At 52.0% G+C, this 22,518-nt stretch overlaps 1 protein-coding gene across 3 annotated transcripts in view; it reads right to left on the reverse strand.

Moving 5' to 3' along the window:
* RARB (retinoic acid receptor beta) overlaps positions 1-22,518 on the reverse strand; it is a 193,106-nt gene that overhangs the window by 25,746 nt on the left and 144,842 nt on the right. For all 3 annotated transcript variants that reach the window (XM_082655388.1, XM_082655386.1, XM_082655387.1), the window contains exons 4-5: positions 7,705-7,865; positions 323-499 (exon numbers count right to left, since the gene is read on the reverse strand). In XM_082655388.1, coding sequence (XP_082511514.1) covers positions 323-499; positions 7,705-7,865 — 338 coding nt within the window. The remainder of the gene's footprint in view (positions 1-322; positions 500-7,704; positions 7,866-22,518) is intronic.

The raw sequence follows: 22,518 nt of genomic DNA on the forward strand, positions 1-22,518 counted from the left end.
ACTTCCCCAGGCGGGACACGCCCCTGCCACCTCTAGTGCTTCCCTGCCTGACGACACCAGCACTGGGGCCGAGGCCTGCAGAGGCCGGGCTGGGATGGGCCTCACCCCTCCAGGGCCCTGGAGCCACAGTGTGGCACTGAAGGGTTTTGGGGCCCTTTCCCAGGCCACACAGAGGGGCGCCCACACTGGGGAGAGAATACGAAGCTTCTGTCCAGCTCCGGGGACACCTCTGGCCATTGGGCAGCAGCAGGAGAGGCTAGGGATCCAGGGTGCCTCAACCCCTCCTCCCTGCCCACCCCGACGGCGGGCTCAGGCCACATACCAGGATGTCCAAACAGGCCGCCTTCAACAGGGTGATTTGGTCTGCGATGGTCAAGCCGGTGAAGCCTGGCAGACGTTTCGCAAACTCCACGATCTTAATAATGCACTTGGTAGCCAGTTCGCTGAATTTGTCCCAGAGGCCCAGATCCAGTCGGACTCGATGGTCGGCACTGGAATTCTACGAAGGAGAGAAAACACCGTCAGGGGTAGTTGTGGGAAGCCAGGTGGAAGGCAGGGGACCGAACACGTTTCCCTCGAACGCGCTGACAGTTCACTCTTCACAGGGAGCCTCCGGAAGGTGGGGGAGAGGTGACCTTTTAGCTTAGCGTCATTTTTAAAAAATGTTCAAAATCTTATCCCTGTGCTGCTGGGTAATCAACTACCAGATGCGGGAACCTCTGTCCAGCGACCACTCCAGCTAGTAACCCAGATGGACTCGTGGCTCTGCCACCTCAGGAGAGCCGAGACGAGCCGTGGGAAGAGAGAGAGGCCCTTCCTGAGATGCTGGATCCAACCATGCCTGACCCACACCAGGATTTTATTTTTTAGTCTAAGTCGGTTTGAGTTTGGTTTCTATCACCTGCAACAGGAAGAATTCTAATTAACGTTTCAGTTACAGCTTGAGATGGTTTAGGTGTGAGAGCTTCACGTTCTCCACCCAAAGAACGGTCACGATGTAGAGAAGGGGGCCCACCCCCACGGCCACCAACGCCTCCCGCCTGGATTACTGTGACAGCTCCTCATGGGTGGCCCTCACTCTACCCTGACCTCCGCACGGTCTGTTCTTTTACCAGAGGAATAAAGGGATCCTTCAAAAACGCAAGTCAGAGCAAGTCACCGTGCTGCTCAACATCTGCAGTGATCTCTCACCTCACTCAGATGGAAAAGCAAAGTCCTCTCCGCGGCCTGCAAGGCCGGCCCGCTCTCTCGCGTCTCCCCCAGCTCCACAGGGCCCTGCTGTCCCCGGACCAGCGGGCGCGCCCCTCTCCCCGGCCTGCTCTGCAGACGCACTGCTCATTCCTTCCCGGCTGGGCAAACCTGAGCCCCCGCCCGACGACTCTGTGGACCCCACACCTGCTCTGTGGTCCCAGCCCGCAGCCCCCGACGCACACTCTCGTTTACTTCCTGCCTCACTGTCACTGCCGCGTCCTCAGTGTCCAGAACAGCGCCCGGTACACAGCAGGGGCTCAAAACGTTTGTTGAGTGAATGAGTGAGTGAATGAGGCTTCCATGAGTCCACGCTCGTGTAGGATGTCTCAGGGCAACCACCATGCGAGGACGAGGCTGCCCTGGGCCGGGGCCTCTGGCGGCCCCGGGGGGCGCCAGACGTGCAGCAACTGGCAAGGTCGAGGCTGGCGCTTGGGCCCCTGACACCCGGGGACACGTCCACGTAGTCTATAAAATGAGCTGTGTTTTTCTTGTTTTTTTATTTTTGCGGTACGCGGGCCTCTCACTGTCGTGGCCTCTCCCGTTGCGGAGCACAGGCTCAGGACGCGCAGGCCCAGTGGCCATGGCTCACGGGCCCAGCCGCTCCGCGGCACGTGGGATCTTCCCGGACTGGGGCACGAACCCGTGTCCCCTGCATCGGCAGGTGGACTCTCAACCACTGCGCCACCAGGGAAGCCCTGACCTGTGTTTTTAAGGTTGGCGGGGAAGCTGAAAGGGAAGTTTGCATACGGGGTGGCACAGAGGCCCTAAAACAGGTGGAGGCTGGCTGCCCCCTGGCGCTCCTGCGGAAAGGGCCAGCGTCCTGCCCGCCACTTCACCCCATCTGTCCCTAAGGACCTGGGGACACAGCGCAGCCGGAGGAGCTTGAGCCCAAGCGTGTGGCCACTGCGTCTGTAATGCCTGGTTTGTGGGAAGATGACGTGGGAGAGGAGGGGCACAGAGGTGAGCGGACAGCAGGAAGTCATGTCACCGCAGCGCCCATCCTCTGCCCAGCCCAGCACGTGAACGGAGCCTCCATCAGCCTCGTACGAGGAGACTTCATCACGCACCGGGCCCGCCATCCTTCTATTAAAAATACTGCACAGCCGTCTTAACGGCATGTGAATCTAACTCACCACCATGCAAACCGAAGGGAAGAGGCGGTTGAGAAAACACAGAATAACCTGGCGTCTTATCATCCTGGTTGCTGGACTCACACGGCATGAGCTTAATGGCTTATACGCTATCCTCCAGCGCAGACAGTGCAGAGCTCGGCCCGTCTGGGGGGAGTGGAGGCGGTTAGGGGAGCCCTGGGTGGGGGCTGATCCCGAAACCAGGGGAGGAGAGAAAGGGAAAGGCTCGGGCTGGGAGAGGCCTCGCCGGCAGCTCAGGGGAGCGGAACACAGCAGAGGGGCAGAGGCAGCCGCTGCCCCCTGGCCCCCCGAGCACCGGCGAAGCCTAACCCCACCACGAGATCCAGTTAAAGGGCCACTTTGGTCAAGCAAACGGACGCCTTCCTGCTGCCGTGCGCTTCTCTGCTGCTTCTCTGACCGGCTACCTTCAGAACGAGGCCCGTAAATGGACTGGAATCGCGGTGTCTTTAAGCCCGTCTGTGGCAGCTGCAGGCACTACAGTGCTTCAGCCAGGGCTGCTTGTCCTTCTCAGCCAAGGAGGAAACGCAGAAAGCCTTAAAAGGGACGAGGAGCTAAGGTTCCCGGGGGTGGAACACCGGGGGCCCGGGTCCAGAGTCTCTGCCTGCCGACTGTCCTGAGAGGCTGATGTCCTTTCAAGCTCCACCTGCAGAATGCTCCCGGCGTCCACTGGGCATGCTCCTCCTGGAACAAGCCCTCCTCCGGGGCTCACCGGGAGCCAGGCCCTGCTCTAAGCGCTGTATGATGAACTCCCTCTAGTCCTCAGGACACCCGCACCTGGCAGCTGCGTCAGTGCCCACCGGCCAGCGCAGAGGCAGCTCGTGCTGCAGCCCTGGGCCCACCCTCTTGGGGCACCGCACGGCCTGAACTTTGTCTCCGGAAGCCTGTCCCCTGGTGAGAAACCCCAGAGGCTGAAAGGTGCTCGGCGTCGCCAGGACGAGGACGTGATGTGCGGGCCGGCGTCCACGGTCCACAGACACACGCCAACTGCCAGCTGGGCATGTCCATCCGCAGGAAGACGACACACAGAGGCCCCAACACACACGCTTCTAACCATGTGGCAACCGCCCTGCCACCGAGGGGGAGAGACAGGGATGGGGCAGGGGCAGGGCTCTGAGGGCCCCCAAGTGTTTCCTGGACGTCTGGCTAGAAGCGAGGGAGACGGTGCAGGACTTCCCTGAAGCTAATATTTCAGGGGTGCTCCTGGACCCCTCCCCCACCAAGACACCTGGGCCAGGACAGGAGCTGGAGGGGACCCTCTGGACAGCCAGGGGGTCTCAGAATGCAGGGGCCTTGGTGGAGGGCAGGGTGTGGCCTGGGGGCACCAGCTGCAAGATGAGGGTGTCCAGCGTTCCACATGCTAGATTCGGGGTGGCTTCGTGATCCTTTGGGTGGATCAAGGGCTCCTCACATCTCCACAGCCCCACCTCCCGAGCCCTCGGAGGGCAGCCCGTGTCCCGCAGGGCCTGTGAGGGGGTGCACAGCCGCACATGGCGGGAAGTGGGAGCAGACAGCCCAGGCTGGGCCGTGCCCCTGGGAGACTGCCTTGCTGTCCTAGCCACACTTAACGCTGCCAGGACTGGGCTTGTGGCTCCAAAAAATGACAAAGCATTCATACAGAGTCAGGAGGAGGAGACCTGTCCGTTCTGCATGTCTCTGGACCAGAAACAGTACAGGGCACGCCGGTATGCTTCCCTCATCTACCCTCCCCGGCAGCCCCACCAGGGAGTCACAGCGCCGACTCCTGTTACACAGATGACGAGCTGGGCTCCAGCGACGACGCCAAGGTCACGGAGCTCCCAAGCAGCACCGGCAAGATGTGAACCTGGGCCTAGGAAGCCCCAAAGCCCGGATGCCAGGGTCACGGTTGCCGAGGAAGCAGAGCAAACCCCCCCAGAGCTGGGCTGTGTACTCTTTGGAGAGTGCAGCGTCCACAGCCCCACCCTGGTCCTCAGAGTCCCCCCTGGCCCCCTTGCTTTTCAGGAAGGTCACTGGTCAGAAGCCTCGCCAAAGAGCCCGGCACTGAGCCTGCAGGTGAGCACCCTGTCCAGGCCCAGGCGTGGGGGGTGGGTGCCAGCTTCCTGCCCTCCCCTCTCGTTCCTGGGTCCTGACCAGGGTCCCAAATCGACCCTAATGAGGAAGAAAAAGGAGCTACTCTTTCAACGATCTGTAGGCGGGCAGCTAGCTGCCTTTCTAATTCCTCCCTGCCCATTTATTCCAAAGCCACCTGACAGGGATGCCAGCCGGGCAAAGGCACCGAAGTCCCCTCGCAGTGGAAGCAGCTGCCCGTCGACAAGCTCCTTATGGAAAGCGCTCGCCCCGTGGCCAAGTGCCTGCAAAGGATGTGTCCTGGCTGCTGCTCTTCGTTCACACCTGCGCCTACTTCCCGAAAGGACTGCGAGCTGCTTACAATAAAAACAGAGCTAGATCTGTGCGCAGAGAGAAGGGCTGGAGGAAGCAGCAGCGCCTGCAGGGCGTCAGGCCGCCCCGTGGTTAGGGATCATCCCCTGGAGACGGGACGGGAACGGCCACTTTCCCTGCTGGATCCAAAGAGGCGCAGAAAGCCCTGCAAAGCGCTTAGGACTAAGGGCCCTCACTGGGGACCGAGGGGGCAGGGAAGGGGCGCTGGTGGCTCTCGGGGAAGCCCCTCCCTGGGGCTGGGAGCAGACCCTGAGACTAGGATTCCAACGCGAGCAGCTTATGTGGGCAGAGGTCCTGGGAAGCACTGGGAGAGGACTGGGGAAGGGCCGTGGGCACCGGGCTCCACCTTGTTGGAGAGCTTTGGGAGCCGTCGGGCCGGGGCTGCTCCCAGGAGTGTCGACCCCGCCCCCCTCTGCCCCACCGTGTGAAGCACGCTGCCCCACAGGCGCAAAAAGCCTCGAGGAAGCGTCGTGGGGCTGCAGGATGAGCCACAGGGATGCGGGATGCGGGATGCCAGCAGCGGCCCCACTGGCCTGGAAGCAGGTGAAATCAGACCTCGGGCACAAAGAGAATCCAGAAGGAGAGGCTCTCGGATTCCGCCAGGAGGCCTGGGGGAGGGAAGGTGGGGAAGGGCCCAGAGAGGCCGACCAGAGTCCCTGGCTGTGCTGACCCGCAGAGGGACGACGGTCCCGAGGGGGCGCTTTGGTCCCAGGCTGCACCAGGGCGTGTGTACTTCTGTTTGCCCTGCCCTCCTCCAGACCAGAGTGGCGGCCACTTCACCTGGTGACCAGGTGAGGCAGAGTCTGGGACACGGACGAGGCCACCCTGACACCCCAACCCGGGGAAGAGAGCCGGGGCCCCCGGAGGGCAGCAAATGACCCCACGGGTTGTCTCTCACCGCGGGACCTGGCTTACAAGTTTCCACCTCCAAGAAGCCCTCCCTGCTGGGACTGTTCTCTTTTACTCTGTCTTCTGGAGGGAAAGTTGATTTATCCCTGGGTAACAGACCCGTCCTCCTAGCTAGATGCCTGGTGTCCCCCGTCTCCACCCTCCTGAGACACGGTGTACCGTGTGGGGTTAGAAGAGCTGCCCCGGAGTCAGACTGCCCACATCCAAGGACACCCGCTGGCTACGGGGCATGGGGAAAGTGACTTATTCCTCTGTCATACGGGGCGCTGCACCCGCCTCGCGTTGCCTCCGTAAGGAGTAAAAGAATTCACACAGCGAGAGTACGTAGCGCGGCCCCTGGTACGGAGGAAACGCTCAGTGAGTACCGGCTGTAATAATGATGACCGTAACAACAATAAAGACTCCTGATCACTAACCGTCGACTTCTCTCCACCACTTCAGACTGAAATTCAAAAACGAGGCCGAGGGAAGTGAAGTAACGCGCACACGGTCGCACGGCTGGTTGGCGGCAGAGCAGGATTTAAACCACATTCATTCCTAGCACCCCTGCTCCTGACTCACGGCGTCACCGGCCACCCAGGTCTCCGGGCCTGCCTTCCCTCGCAGGCCGACCTCAAGGCTCCCGATGCCGCCCCGTCCTGTGTCTGCTCTGGGCGCCCCTGTGCGCAAAGGGGACTCGTCCGCTGAGTCAACAGCAGGCCAGGTCAGCAGCTTCACAGACTGGCCAGCGTCTCTCCTTGTTCCTGACACCAGGGCCTGGGAGCCCAGAAAATCGTCCTGGGCCCCGCTACTCGAAGTACGCTCTTGGCCTTTGCTACTCAGAGTGTGGTCTGCAGACCAGCAGCACCTGGGAGCCTGTGAGCAACGCCCGCCCACACGTGCTGAACCAGAACCTGCATTTTAATGGCTGCCAGGTGCTTTGTAAGCTGGCGGAGGACTGGGGAGCAAGCTCTAGGTTCTTCTTCTCGGACAGCTCAGCCAGGGGACTTGCGGCTAAGTCCAGCGCCAGCTCTTTAGAAGCTGGTGCCACCCACCGTGCAGCCTCGGTGCCCCACTTGCTGTTCTTAGGCCCCGCCCGCATCATCATTTCACCTTTTTATCCCCATGACCTTCCCTACTATTCTTTTTCTAGCACGTCTCAATCAAACCAGCAAACACTGCAATGCCTGGATTTTTAAAAAGCGCGTCTACCAGCATCTCGGGCGGGCAACGTGAGCCACTGAAGAGGCCAGAACAACATTCTAGTTGCACTCACTCATTCAGTCGACAAATATTATTGAACGCCACATGCTGGGAATACACGTCAGCGCACAAAACACATGCAAAAGCCACTAAAAAATTCAAGTACCTAAAGACATCTCCACCAGCACATCCAGACCAGCCGAAAAGGCCTCCTGCCTTGTGACCTCACCTGTCCCCCACCCCCTTCTCTTCACTTCTCCCTCAGCGAGGCCATTCCCAGGGGAGCACAGGGAGCAGAGAGGGACCTCCCAGCTCGGTCCCCCTTCGCTTTCCCGGTCCCCACCCCCAGACCTTCTGTGGAGCCAGACCCTGGGCGGGGTAGGCCCAGTCTCCCGGGCGGGCTCTTCCAGCTGGAGCGGGGACCGTGAAAGGCTCAGCCCGGCCCTCCGTCCCCGCTAGGCTCTGCACCGGCGTCCGCCGCCGGGACCCCCGGCCGCCTCCCCGGCCCTCCTCGGCCCCTTCACGCGGCTGTGGGTCCCCGCGAGCAGCAGCCACGGCTCACTCACCCTGGCCCGGAGCCTCGCACGTGCCCAACCTGTGCGTCCTGACCGAGCGGGAGGAAACAGCCACCCTACTCAGCGGCTGCTGCGACCCCGGCCCGGACGACCGGCCGCGGCGTCTCCTTCCTCGGCCTGGGCCTGCCAGGGTCGGGGCGGGGAGCGTGCGCACGTGCGCCTGCGTGCGCGCGTGAGTGCGAGTGCGCGTGCGCGGCGGGGTGGGCGGGGCCTCTCACCGTGGTGTACTTGCCCAGCTGGCAGAGCGAGGGGAAGGTTTCCTGGTGGGCTTTCCGGATCTTCTCCGTGAGATCGTCCAGCTCGGCCGTCATTTCGTAGCTCTCCGTGCATTCCTGCTTCGAAGGCTCCTTCTTTTTCTTGTTTCTGTCATTCCTGACCGCTGCAGACAAGAGAGCAGACAGACCAGGGTCATTCGTGGCCAGGGCTGCGCTACCCGATGCTGCCTGGGAAGGGATGGGGGTCGGGGGGGAGGAGATCCGACCAGCACATCTCCCGAGGCGAGGGGGTGGCTGCCGGCGGACTTGTCTGTCTGCGCTGCAGCCGCCAGCTGGTTCCTAAGGAGAGCTCAGCTCACCCAGAGGGCCTAGAGCCTGTTTGTTCGGAGGGAACTTCCTATCTGGACTCGTTCCTGGAAGAATTTTTCCGGGCAGGTTCCCCGCAGTTCCAGAGGGGATGGCCTGAAAGGCGCTCCAGGGAAACCCCTTTTTCCAGGGAGACACGTCCCAGAATGGAGCCAGGGATTCCTAGCTGGGCCTTTCGGTTCATTTTTTTGCTTTTCAGTTTTCTGAATTAACTGGCAACTTTTTTTTTTTTTTTTGGCCCCAGCTTGTGGGATCTTAGTTCCCCCACCAGGGATCGAACCTGGGCCCTCAGCAGTGAGAGCACAGAGTCCTAATCACAGGACCACCAGGGAATTCCCTTAACTGGCACTTTCGAAGAAATTCATCTCCAAGGGTATGGGATTTGGGGTGTTGTCCCTTCATGTTTTTCTGCTTCCTAAACTTTCTGTATTAGTCATACAGTCTTTTATTACTTACAGTTTTAGAAAGTAATAATCTATGCATCATGAGCCCTCAGCCTGGAAAGCTGTCCATTCATTCAACCTTTATCTGCCCGCAGCCCTCATCCCCACACTTTGTCTGGCCCTGGACCTCATGGGCATGGTCTTGGCCTCCATGCTGGGTGGTCGTCCCACAGAACAGCCTCTCAGATGACCCAGATTCGAGGAGTACTCAGAGCTCTGGCTCTGGCAAGGGTCTCCTGGGGAAGGAACCTGGGACCCAGGGAGGCTGACAGATAAAACTAGGTCATGCAACCCACACTGCCCGGGAACCCAGGGTTGCCAGGCTGGACACTGCCTGCTGTGTCTGCCACCACCCTGACCTGGGAGTCTGTGCTGCAAACGACCCAGGGCATGATCTGATCCGCTCTAAGAGGATTCGGCCTGGTCCTTCCTGAGAGCCCCGGGCGATCTGAGAGCTGGCAGGTTCCTGGGTCTGGGTCCACACCGTGAGGACCACAAGGCCGCCTGGGGCAGGAGCTGAGGGCAGGGTAAAAGCAAGGCACAGGCGCAGGGAGAGGAGAAAAGGTGAAAGGAAAGAGATGGGGAGGGAGGGAAAAGGGAGGGGGGGTGAGTGGTACTGAAAAACCCCGTGGTCCGTATAAGCGCCTCACACCTGCAGTGGGGAGGGTATTTCTGAGAATCCTCAGCATCGTACTGGGAGCCATGTCTACAGTGCCTCACTTCATCCCCTTCCCAGGTAGGCAATTTTAAACCCATTTTACAGACAAAGAAACGAAGCCTCAGAGAGGCTAAGGGATGTGCCCATGACTACCCAGCTGGCACGACCCTTCCTCGTGTCCACTCGCTTGTTTGTAACCAAGTGGACGCATTTGAGAAGAAAACCTGTGATTTTCTTCTCCAGGACTCTAAAATGACACTGTTCTTTGGCTCAGAACGTTTCCAGGACTAGGACAAGTGCATAAAGACAGTTTGAGGTATCTCAGCCTCACAGGAAGGCTAGCTGTGTGCCCAAACCACTCCCACAGGTGCAGGACACAGGTGAGGGCAGCATGGTTTAAAGCAGGGAGAATGCAAAAGTAAAAAAAAAAAAAAAAAATCCCTTTTGAAATCACATCAAAAAAATTAAAAAAAAAATACTTAGGAGTAAACCTGACCAAGGTGGTGAAAGACTTACATACTGAGAACTATAAAACATTAATAAAGGAAATTGAAGATGATTCAAAGAAACGGAAATATATCCCATGCTCTTGGATTGGAAGAATTAATATTGTTAAAATGGCCATACCACCCAAAGCAATCTACAGATTTAAGGTGATCCCTATCAAATTACCCATGACCTTTTTCACAGAACTAGAATAATCCTAAAATTTATATGGAGCCACAGAAGACCCAGAATCGCCAATGCAGTCCTGAGGAAAAAGAACAAAGCAGGAGGCATAACCCTCCAGGACTTCAGACAATACTACAAAGTTACATTAATCAAAACAGTGTGGTATTAGCACAAAAACAGATATATGGATCAATGGAACAGAACAGACAGCCCAGAAATAAACCCACACACCTATGGACAATTAATCTTTAACAAAGGAGGCACTAATGTACAGTGGAGAAAAGTCAGTCTCTTCAGCAAGTGGTGCTGGGAAAGTTGGACAGCCACATGTAAATCAATGAAGTTAGAAGACACCCTCACACCATACACGAAAATAAACTCAAAATGGCTTAAAGGGGACTTCCTTGGTGGCACAGTGGTTAAGAATCCGTGTGCCAATGCAGGGGACATGGATTCGAGCCCCGGTCCAGGAAGATCCCACATGCTGCAGAGCAACTAAGCCCATGCACCACAACTACTGAACCCTGTGCGCCTAGAGCCCGTGCTCCATAACAAGAGAAGCCACTGCAATGAGAAGCCTGTGCACTGCAATGAAGAGTAGACCCTGCTCACTGCGACTAGAGAAAGCCCGCACACAGCAATGAAGATCCAATGCAGCCAAAAATAAATAAATAAAACTTATATTGCAAAAAATAAAAAATGGTTTAAAGACTTAAACATAAGACAGGACATCATAAAACTCCTAGGCAAAAACTCATAGGCAAAATATTCTCTGACATAAACCAAACCAATGTTTTCTTAGTTCAGTCTTCCAAGGCAATAGAAATAAAAGCAAAAATAAACAAATGGGACTAATCAGACTTATACATCATCAAAAAGTCTACAAATAACAAATGCTGGAGAGGGTGTGGAGAAAAGGGAGCCCCCTAATGCTGTTGGCAGGAATGTAAAGTCGCACAGCCACCATGGAAAACAGGATGGAGGTTCCTCAAAAAACTAAAAATAGTGTTGCCATATGATCCAGCAATCCTACTCCTGGGAATATATTCGGAGAAAACTAGTTCGAAAAGATACATGCACCCCTATGTTCACAGAAGCACTATTTACAATAGCCAAGACATGGAAGCAAGCTAAATGTCCATCGACAGAGGAACAGATAAAGAAGATGTGGCACATATATATAATGGAATACTACTCAGCCATAAAAAGAATGAAATAATGCCATTTGCAGCAACATGGATGGACCTAGAGATTATCATACTGAGTGAAGTAAGTCAGAGAAAGACAAATACCATACGATATCACTTATATGTGGAATCTAAAATATGACCCAAATGAACCTGTCTACAAAACAGAAGTGGACTCATGGACATAGAGAACAGACTGGTGGTTGCCAAGGGGAAGGGGGTTGGGGGAGGGAAGGGCTGGGAGTTTGGGATTAGCAGATGCAAACTATTATACAGAGAATGGATAAACAACAAGGTCCCACTGTATAGCACAGGGAGCTATATTCAATATCCTGGGATAAACCATAATGGAAAAGAATATATATATATAATGAATCACTTTGCTGTACAGCAGAAAGTAACAGCAGTGTAAATCAACTATACTTCAATAAGATAAATTAAAGAAAATAAAGTGGGGAGAATGCAGAGAACACGGTCAGCACAGGGGAGACAAGCCCAAGGCAGTGGGCATCTGCGTTCGATGGGGAGGCTGCGGCCGGAGGCCTTGTGAGCACCGTGGCTCTGAGGGCAGGTTGCCAGCCCCCCTGCCCCCTCCTGGCCCTGCCGAGAACCCTCTCCTTCAGCTAACACTGAAGTCCTGTCTGAGTAAGATGGTCCTTCTGAAACAGAGCCCCGAGGAGAACAGTTTGGCAGGTCCTCACAAACGTAAGCGTACGATCCGTGCAAACCTGCACACAAACGTTCAGAGCAGCGTGATTCCAAACAGCCCACGTGCCCATCCCCTGATGAGCAGAGGAGCAAAACTGGTCTATCCAGACAGTGGAATATTATTGGCCACAAAAAGGAATGCAATTCAGATACATGTTACAACATGGATGAACCTTGAAAACATGATGTCAGTGAAAAAAGCAAGTCACAAAAGGCCACGTATTGTATGGTTCTATTCTTAGGAGATGTTCACGATAAGCTAATTCACAGAAAGAAAGCAGGTCGGTGGTTGCCAAAGGCTGGGGTGGGAGTGAGGGGACGGAAAGTAACTCCAGTTGGGCCCAGGGTTCCTTCTGGGGAGATGAAAATATTCCAGAATTAGACAGCAGTAAAGCCGGACAACCGTGTGAATATATTATAAACCATTGGACTGTATACTTTAAAGGGATTAATATTATGCTATGTGAATTGTATCTTAAAACAACAAGAACAGCCACAAAAACTCAAAGCCCCGGTGGGAGGCCACACCAACACTTGGACCTGCTTTGACCACGATGGCACCTGGACCGCCTGACTCACCCGCGGCAGCAACGCTGCTCACCGATCTCTCAGCGAGGGCCAGCCCCTCCTTCACGTAACTGAAGAATTCTCGCTCTCTAAATTCCACAGTGAACCAGGAGTGGTGGGCATTACAATTCCATGTCTCCACTCTAGAAACCCGAGGCCCAAGATCACCCTGTTTGAAACTCGTCAAGATTTCAGTGGAAGACACACAAAAGCAAAGACGGGGCACACACAGTACCTGCGGTCCGTCCCCAGCACGCCTAAGCATCGTCCGCTGCCGCCCGGCCCACCCACGGCCCCCTGGAAAATCAAACTCAGAGGAGCAACCACAGCTCTAGAGGGTTATGCTCTGTGAGCTGCCGCCACTGAGCATCTGCACCCAGGCGGAAAGCAGAGGTGAGGTGGGAAGGGGACCTCGGAGAGTGCCGCAGGGCACCGGGTCGGGGGCACCCCTCATCTGCAAAGCCAGAGCTCCATCTGTTGTGCTCCGGGGCCCAAGCTTGGGGCCCTCTCAGTGGCTGACCGTTTGCCCGAGGACTAGTGCATGACCTCATGCTCCCTTCCAGACGGCTCCTGCCCTCCCAAAGCAGAGTCCCCAGCCCCCAACTGTGTCCATCACCAAAGGATTCCCGGGACTACCGCAGACTCGTCAGCAACTGCAAGTTGCAGCCACCCCGTGGGCGATAACACCCCAAGTGTGTAGAGGCCCCTAAGTTGATGGGTGGGTTCTCTACACACTGGCTTCTGCAGTTTGCTTTGCTCAATGCTTTGAGCTGCTGTGGAGCACGGATGTGGTATCTGGGCCAGGCGGGCGGACGGCTGCCAGAACGTCCAGAATAGGGATGCCTTCTATATCCAGTCACTATTCCAAATGCTTTTTTATAAATAAACTCATTTGACCCTCATGAAGAACCTATGGGGTAGGTGCCATTATGCCCGTTGTACAGATGAGAACACTGAGTCACAAAATGGTTAAGAACCTGCCCAAGGTCACACAAACAGAAAGGATGGAGCCGGGATGGGACCCTGGCACATGGAGGCTTGATCACTGTACTACTCAGCATGGCAAAGGAAGGGCAGGGGTGAGCCTGGAGCTGAGACGGTGGGGCCAGGCCAAGCTCCTGGGTAGTGGCTCTGCTGCCTGCCTGCTGGGCTGCGGCAGCCAGGTCAGAGAGGAGACCATCACAGGGCCCTCCCTGTGCCAGGGATGAAGCAGTGCAGGGCTGGGGAGGCGTCTCTGTCCTGTCTCAGGGGACTCATGTCAGCAGCCGCCAGGGCGGGGCAGGAGCTCGCCCCTGTGCAGGGCTGCAGTGCGGGGCAGGGGGCCACCCACAGTTGCTGCAGGGCCTGGGGATCTGATCGCTCCCCACCCCAGAGCTGCCGGCCCCTCTTACAGCCTCTCTCCTCGGTGGATGGTGGGCTGGGTGGGAAGGGTGAGTCTCCTGTGAAGCTTCTGTGCGCTAGTCACACAGGAAGGAGGATGGAAGCCCTTCCACGTGGACATGAGTGGACCTGTGGGCAGCACTGTGGGTCCGTGGCTGTAAGCGGCAATGGTGCTTTCAGAGAAGGCGGCTGGTAGCGGCACCACGTGAGCAGGTGCACCATAGCTTTGTCCATTCGTTCATTCACCAAATGTTTTGTGAGCCTCTGTGCCATCTGCCGTGGGGATGGAGTGGAGACCACACAGCTGGCTCCTGCTGCCTCGGGGCTCACTCATGGTGGGAGACAGACATGAATCATGTGATAGCAGTGACAGTGATAGGACTGTTGGCCTCACTATTACTACAGATACTCAGACTCCAGTACCAGAGTGTTTTTTTGTTTTTTGTGGGTTCTTTGTTTTGTTTTGGCCACGCCGCACGGCCTGCTGGATCTTACTTTCCCAACCAGGGATTGAACCTGTGCCATGGCAGTGAAAGCTCTGAGTCCTAACCACTGGACCTCCAGGGAAGTCCCTAAAGTGTTAATTATGATAAGACTGAAAAGGCTAATACAGTTTCCCAGCAGCTCTGGGCGCTCGGTGAAGCCATTTATTCATATTAGGTCATTCAACGCTCACAGCCGCCTGACAGGGAAGTATCATTATTATGCCCATTTTGCACATGAGAAAACTGAGGCACAGAAAAGTAAGTAACCTGCCCCCTCCTGTTAAGTGATGTGGCATGAACTCTGAACTCAGAAAACCTGGCCCCGGGGCCCTCAGCCGTATCTGTCGCACTCATATGTGACGCCACGATGTGGTGAGTGTCGTGAAGGAGGCTGCAGGAGCACTGCGTGTGTGCACGTGTGCGTGTGTGCACGTGTGCATGTGTGTGTGTGTGTGTGTTGTGTGCGTAGGGGGCGGCGGGTGGTCCAGGATCGGGAACTGATGCTGGAGAAAGGGGAGGGGGGATGGGGGAGGGATGGAGGGATGGGCTGGTAGGTGGGGAGCCCGCCATGCTCTTCTCTGCAAGTATGGTTTGGGAGGTGCTCAGCCCTGAAGGCCGCCTGCGATGTGTGAGGGGTGGTCTCTTCTTTCAGCCCAACTGCAACTGGCTGGCATGTGCCCAGTCCTGCGACGTGCCTGGGGGTTTGACAACTGCTTTCAGGCACAGTGCATCCCTGGGAGGGCCGGGGCGGGGGGCAGGAGGAGGGCACCTACTGTCACCTCTGCATCAGGGCCCCATCACGGTGTAGCGGGGCAATTACTCTTCCACATGGCCCTCCCCTCCTCGTCTGTGAGCATCAGGAAGGCAAGGGCCATATTTTACTCGTGTCTGCGTCCCCAGGGTTTGATGCATCGTCTGGCCTATGGTGAAGGGTGAGCATGTGGCAGATGTGGAGCTCTGTCGGCCATCAGGGCCTGGGTGCAGCAACGCAGAGCTCACCTGAGCCTCTTTCTTCCAGAAATTAAAGGTCGCGTCATCAGCTCCGGGCTTGCAAGGGACTCATGGCCACTCTCGGCCCCAACAGTGCAGCCGATAAAGCGGCAGGCATGCAAAGCCTCACGAGTGTGATCGACACACCTGGTAGAGCCCGGCCCCGTGTCTGCAAAGCGCTTCTTGGACGAAAGGTGCTTCAGAAGATATCAAGTATTCTCCTTGTGAGGGCTAAGTGCCACAAATCAGATTTGGTGGCACAGAAGTAACATATTTATGATCCACTATCATATTGCAAATGAAATGAACGTAATAAAAGTGTCACTTATACACATACCTCTGATGTACAGATCTCGACCTATGAATATGAAAGCAGACACCCAAGCACTTTTTTTTGAATGTCTAATCATGACAATAAATGAAGTCATGATCATTTCAATGTGTGCGCTTGTGCACGTATCTGGAATATTGATTCCTATGCACACAATAAAAATGTAATGCAGGAAACATGCGGAATTCAGAAACTTCACTTGGATTCAGGAAGAGATGAAACAACGCTTCACTAGTAATTCTTTCACATCAAAAAAAAAAAAAGGAAAGGAAAATACAATCAACAGTGATTTTGTCCATTAAAATTCTCTATAGTCAGTCTAGCAAAGGAAGCATAATGGTCTATTTATTCTTGTTTGAATATTAAAGTCTGGAATTCCTTCAACTTGACTTTTCACCCCCTTACTAACTATAAGAATAATGGACCACAGTCGGTGATGAGAGCTATCTGCTTGCCGTGAGTAGGGGAGGGTCTCTAACTAACATACAGATGTAGTTTCATCTCAGTTTAAACATCATTTTCTGAACTAATTATACACATGAACTTGAAGGCAGGTGGATCTGTAACTAGTAGAGAAATACATTCCCATAACTTCAGGATTTGCGGTTGGAACTCAAGCAATTAACAGAGCAGGTCCTACTGTGACCTTGCGTGGGTTGGGGTGAGTGAAACAGCCCTAATGTCAGAATTCCCTGTGCGGTGGAGACTGCGTCTTTCTCCCGATTCAGCAATAGCCATGGAGGCACTCGTAGAAATTGGTACAAATACACAGAGAAAGGAGGTTAGTGAGTGAGGTTGCAGCTAAGTTTTCTCCACTGCTACCAAGACACATGCCTCTGGACCAGGCTGAGGGCAGGGCACCCATGAGAGTCTGTTAAATGAATTCAGCCCCTGTGCTTGGACCTTGATTTTGGGGTTTTGAAATGGAGGTCAAAATAGCATCCTCCAGGGACCGCTCTAGTCTGCCACGTGGCAGCCTATGTGCAGGGATTTCAGAGGGTGATGTGGGCCCAGCACAAACGCAAAGTGTACGGAACGGCATGGCACTCGTGGTGACCGAGCAAGGGAGCATACTTAGAATTTTTAGAGAATATTAAATATGCAAGTCTTGGGGGGAACAGTCTGGACACAGCATGCTGAGAGTTTAACCAGGGTCGACCAGCCTAGCTCAGCTTCTTCAAGTTATTCCAAGCACTTACAGAAAATCCCCAAATATCAGAATGTACAAAGGCCAAATACGTCTTTTAGTTAAAGTGGTATATTCTACTAACAACACTTTGCAAATGATTTTAAACACACTTTCCTCTCACTGGTTGCTTTTACTTATGGAGATGTGATCTCCTCTCCAGGGAACTGCGTTCCTTCTGTTGCATAATCCCAAACACTTTCCTCCTCTGTCGGGGCTGGTGGGGGCAGCCTGGTGCGGCTGCGTTTATCTTCAGCAGGCCCAGGGTGGTGGACATTCTTGCAGGGAGACTTGGAGTTTAGAGGCTCTGCTATAAGGGGCAAATCCTTTCCTTTGGAGAAGAGTCTTGGATGAACTATAGGAAATATCCTAAGTTTAACTCTGGAGACAAACACTCCTGCCTTATGCATAAAAGTAAGCACTTGGTCATGAGCAGTCAAGAAAGTGCAGGCGGCCTCTGGATGCCTTCCTCCACCACCCGTGGTCCTTCTCTGCTCATTGCCTCTGGCAGCAAGGGGCCCTGACAAAGGATGGCTCTCACGAAATCTGTCCACTGGTGGTGGTGTTTCCCTGGCTCTGTCTGTGGCAGAGTCATCCAGTATGATCAGGGCTGAGATGAAGGACTTTACTGATGCTATAAAACTAGATGCTAAAAAATGGAAACTGAAGACACCAAGGCTGTGGTCCTTTACCTTTTTGGTTTTAATATTTATTTTATTTATTTATTTTATTTATTTGGTTGCAGCAGGTATTGGTTGCAGCAGGTGTGCTTCTTAGTTGCGGCCAGCAGGCTCCTTAGTTGTGGCTCACTGGCTCCTTAGTTGCGGCATGCATGTAGCATCTAGTTCCCTGACCAGGGATTGAACCCGGGCCCCCTGCATTGGGAGTGCAGAGCCTTAACCACTGTGCCACCAGGGAAGTCCCCCATTTGCCTTTTAATCAGGAGTAAACTCACACCCACTGCATGATCAACTCACGTCGTCTGTAAAAACTGCCAGCTTAGAAAAGGACAGTTCAGTCCCCACTGCCATAAACCATTTTCATGGGCAGGACATGCTTTATTATATAAGCTGAAGTTCCTTCTGCAGAGCTCAACCTGCCCTCTTGTGTCGGAGAGGCTGTTTAGCGGGTCTTTTTGACTCGGTAAAACTGCAGGCAGTCTGAGAGTCAGGAATCTAGAGTCTTAAAATAAGGGCCATGTATCCAGAGTGACATGACTGAGCAGAGGTGTTGGTATAACCCTTTAGATTTTTTTCATGAAGACAAAACTTCATTCAAAGCAGTATCTGATGGTGAGGTGGGGCGGGGGGCTTCATATAACAAAAAGAAATTTCCCGGCAGACTGTTTCAGATGAGCCTGTATCCTGCTCTGTGTCACATACATTCTTCACAGCAAGTTACAGGCTGTCATATCTTAAACAACAATCTCCATCATGATTTGTATGGAAACACAAAAGACCCTGAACAGCCAAAGCAATCTTGAGAAAGAAAAACGGAGCTGGAAGAATCAGACTCCAGGACTTCAGACTATACTACAAAGCTACAGTAATCAAGACAGTATGGTACTGGCACAAAAACAGAAATGTACATCAATGGGACAGGATAGAAAGCCCAGAGATAAACCCAAGCACCTATGGTCACCTTATCTTTGATAAAGGAGGCAAGAGTATAAATGGAGAAAAGACAGCTCGTTCAATAAGTGGTGCTGGGAAAACTGGACAGCTACATGTAAAAGAATGAAAGTAGAACACTCCCTAACACCACACACAAAAACAAACTCAAAATGGATTAAAGACCTAAATGAAAGGCCAGATACTATAAAACTCTAAGAGAAAAACATAGGCAGAACACTCTTTGACATAAATTGCAGCAAGATCTTTTTTGACCCATCTCCTAGAGTAATGAAAATAAAAACAAAAATAAACAAATGGGATCTAATTAAACTTAACAGCTTTTGCACAGCAAAGGAAACCATAAACAAAATAAAAAGACAACCCTCAGAATGGGAGAAAATATTTGCAAATGAAGCAACCGACAAGGGATTAATCTCCAAAATATAAAAATATACTAACAGCTCATGCAGCTCAATATCAAAACAAATAACCCGATCAAAAAATGGGTGGAAGATCTGAATAGACATTTCTCCGAAGAAGACATATAAATGGTCAAAAAGCACATGAAAAGATGCTCAACATCACTAATTATTACAGAAATGCAAATCAAAACTACAATGAGGTATCACCTCACATGGGTCAGAATGGCCATCATCAAAAAAAATCTACAAGCGATAAATGCTGCAGAGGGTGTGGAGAAAAGGGAACCCTCCTACACTGTTGGTGGGAATGTAAATTGGTGCAGCCACTACGGAGAACAATATGGAGGTTCCTTTAAAAACTAAAAATAGAACTACCATATGATCCAGCAATCCTACTCAGGGGCATATACCCAGAGAAAACCATAACTGAAAAAAAATACACGCACCCCAATGTTCACTGCAGCACTATTTACAATAGCCAGGACATGGAAGCAACCTAAATGTCCATCCACAGAGGAATGGATAAAGAAGATGTGGTACATATATACAATGGAATAATACTCAGCCATAAAAAAGAATGAAATAATGCCATTTGCAGCAACATGGATGGACCTAGAGATTGTCATACTAAATGAAGTAAGTCAGACACAGAAAGAAAAATATCATATGATATCGCTTATATGTGCAATCTAAAAAAAAGGGTACAAATGAACTTATTTACAAAACAGAAACAGAGTCACAGATGTAGAAAACAAACTATGGTTACCAGGGGATAAGGGAGGGGGAGGGATAAATTGGGAGACTGGGATTGACATACACACATTACTATAAATAAAATAGATAACTAATAAGGATCTACTGTATAGCACAGGGAACTCTACTCAATACTATGTAATGACCTATATGGGAATAGAATTTAAAAAGAGTGGATATATGTATATGTATAATGGATTCACTTTGCTGTAGAGCAGAAACTAACACAACACTGTAAATCAACTATACTCCAATGGAAAAAAAAAGATCAATTCTAGCAGCCAAAGTTTTCACTCCTATGGTCCTCTAAACCCAATTAATTTTCAGAAAATGAATTGCAGTTCTGGTTGACATTCTCCTATTTTCCCTTTTAAAACAATTCTTAAAATAGAAATGAGGGGACTTCCCTGGTGGCGCAGTGGTTAAATGCAGGGGAGACAGGTTCAAGTCCTGGTCTGGTAAAATCCCACATGCCGCTGAGCAACTAAGCTGGTGGGCCACAACTACTGAGCCTGCGCCCTAGAGCCTGTGAGCCACAACTACTCAGCCCACATGCCACAACTACTGAAGCCCACACGCCTAGAGCCCGTGCTCTGCAACAAGAGAAGCCACAGCAATGAAAAGCCCGTGCACTGCAATGAAGAGTAGCTCCTGCTTGCCACAACTAGAGAAAGCCCGCACGCAGCAAAGAAGACCCAACATGGCCAAAAATAAATAAATAAACTAATTAATTAATTAATTAAAAAAATAGAAATGAGGCACTTAGCTTGGAGAAAGTTCTGAGACACGGCCTCAGTGATTCCCCTGGGGCCACAGGACCCCTCAACAAGCCCTCAGAACCGGGCAGCAGGAGTGCAGTGCCAGGAAGGCCTGCTCACCTAAAGATGCTCCAGTGCGGAGAGGGTGTGGAGAAAAGGGAACCCTCTTGCACTGTTGGTGGGAATGTAAACTGATGTAGCCACTATGGAGAACAGCATGGAGGTTCCTTAAAAAACTAAAAATAGAACTACCATATGACCCAGTAATCCCATACTCGGCATATATCCTGAGAAAACCATAATTCAAAAACAGTCATGCACCACAATGTTCATTGCAGCTCTATTTACAATAGCCAGGACATGGAAACAACCCAAGTGTCCATTGACAGATGAATGCATAAAGAAGATGTGGCACATATATACAATGGAATATTACTCAGCCTGAAAAAGAACCGAAATTGAGTTATTTGTAGTGAGGTAGATGGACCTAGAGTCTGTCATACAGAGTGAGGTAAGTCAGAAAGAGAAAAACAAATACCATATGCTAACACATACATATGGAATCCAAAAAAAAAAAAATGGTTCTGAAGAACCTAGGGGCAGGACAGGAATAAAGACGCAGATGTAGAGAATGGACTTGAGGACACGGGGAGGGGGAAAGGTAAGCTGGGACGAAGTGAGAGAGTGGCATGGACATATATACGCTACCAAATGTAAAATAGATAGCTAGTGGGAAGCAGCCGCATAGCACAGGGAGATCAGCTCGGTGCTTTGTGGCCACCTAGAGGGGTAGGATAGGGAGGGTGGGAGGGAGACGCAAGAGGGAGGGGATATGGGGATATATGTATGTGTATAGCTGATTCACTTTGTTACACAGTAGAAACTAACACACCATTGTAAAGCAATTATACTCTAATAAACATGTTAAAAAAAAAAATGATGCCCCAGTGCTCCACCTGTGGACGCCCTCTGCACTGTGATGCCCCAGCTCCTCCATCCAAAGGTGGAGACTGCTCCCCAACCCCTGTATCTGGGTTGGCCTGTGATGCACTGGCCAGACAGAAACCAGTGGTAGTCATGTTGTGCCAGCCTAGGCCCAGAGAGATCCTGTGCTGGTCCCTCTTAGAGCATCACCCCTGTGTGGGAACAAGTCCGGGCTAGCCTGCTGGAGGAGAGACCAGCAGCCCAGCCAAAATGTTCCTAAATCAACCTAGAGCCAGCCTAGCCCTGAACCTGGGAGAGCACTCAGGCAAGATGGGCAGTACTGCCACCCATGCTGCAGCTCACCACAGACTTATGAGAGGGCCCAGTGAGCCCAGAAGTTCCACCCTGCTGATCCATGGTTTTGTGATCAATAACAAATGCTTACTGTGTCAAGCCACTGAGCTTTGGGGTGGTTTGTTACACAGCGATAGCTAACAGATACAGTCTGTGTAAAGGATGGGTTACACAGCAGTAGCCCACGCCCACATGCTCTTTCACACATGATATATCTGAATCAGTGGTTGTGTTTATTCAGCAATTAAGGCAAAAAAGAAAACAATTTGTCATTCCTTCAATTCAAGGTTCAAAATCCTGCCCGCATCTGTTACAACACACATAATTTTTTTTCTCCTTAATTTCTAGTTTACCAGAAGTCAGCTAGGTTTTTGTATCTGCCTCTGCATTTAGTCTCTTGTAATATGTTCTTTTCATGGAATATATGAAAGAAAAGGGAGGTGTGTTTCAATAGACTTAGCAAATAATTGTGGATATTCTTGATACTGCACTAAAACTTTACAAGATTGTAATTTCTTTTTTTAAACAAATCATTTATGTATTTTTTAACTGAAGTATAGTTGATTTACAATGTTTGTTAATTACTGCTATACAGCAAGGTGATTCAGTTACATATATATATATTTTTTTTTTCTTTTTTTAAATATTCTTTTCCATTATGGTTTATCCCAGGATACTGAATATAGTTCTCTGTGCTATACAGTAGGACCTTGTTGTTTATCCATCCTATATATAATAGTTTGCATCTGCTAATCCCAAGCTCCCAATCTATCCCTCCCCCACGCCCCCTCCGCCTTGGCAGCCACAGGTCTGTTCTCCGTGTCCATGATTCTGTTTCCATTTCACAGATAGGTTCATTTGTATCACATTTTAGATTCCACATATGTCATGTGGTATTTGTCTTTCTCTTTCTGACTTACTTCACTTAGTATGATAATCTCTAGGTCCATCCATGTTGCTGCACATGGCATTATTTCATTCTTTTTTATGGCTGAGTAATATTCCATTATATATATGTAC

The sequence above is a fragment of the Grampus griseus genome, assembly GCF_964374135.1.
Source record: "Grampus griseus genome assembly, chromosome: 5".
Taxonomy (NCBI): Eukaryota; Metazoa; Chordata; class Mammalia; order Artiodactyla; family Delphinidae; genus Grampus; species Grampus griseus.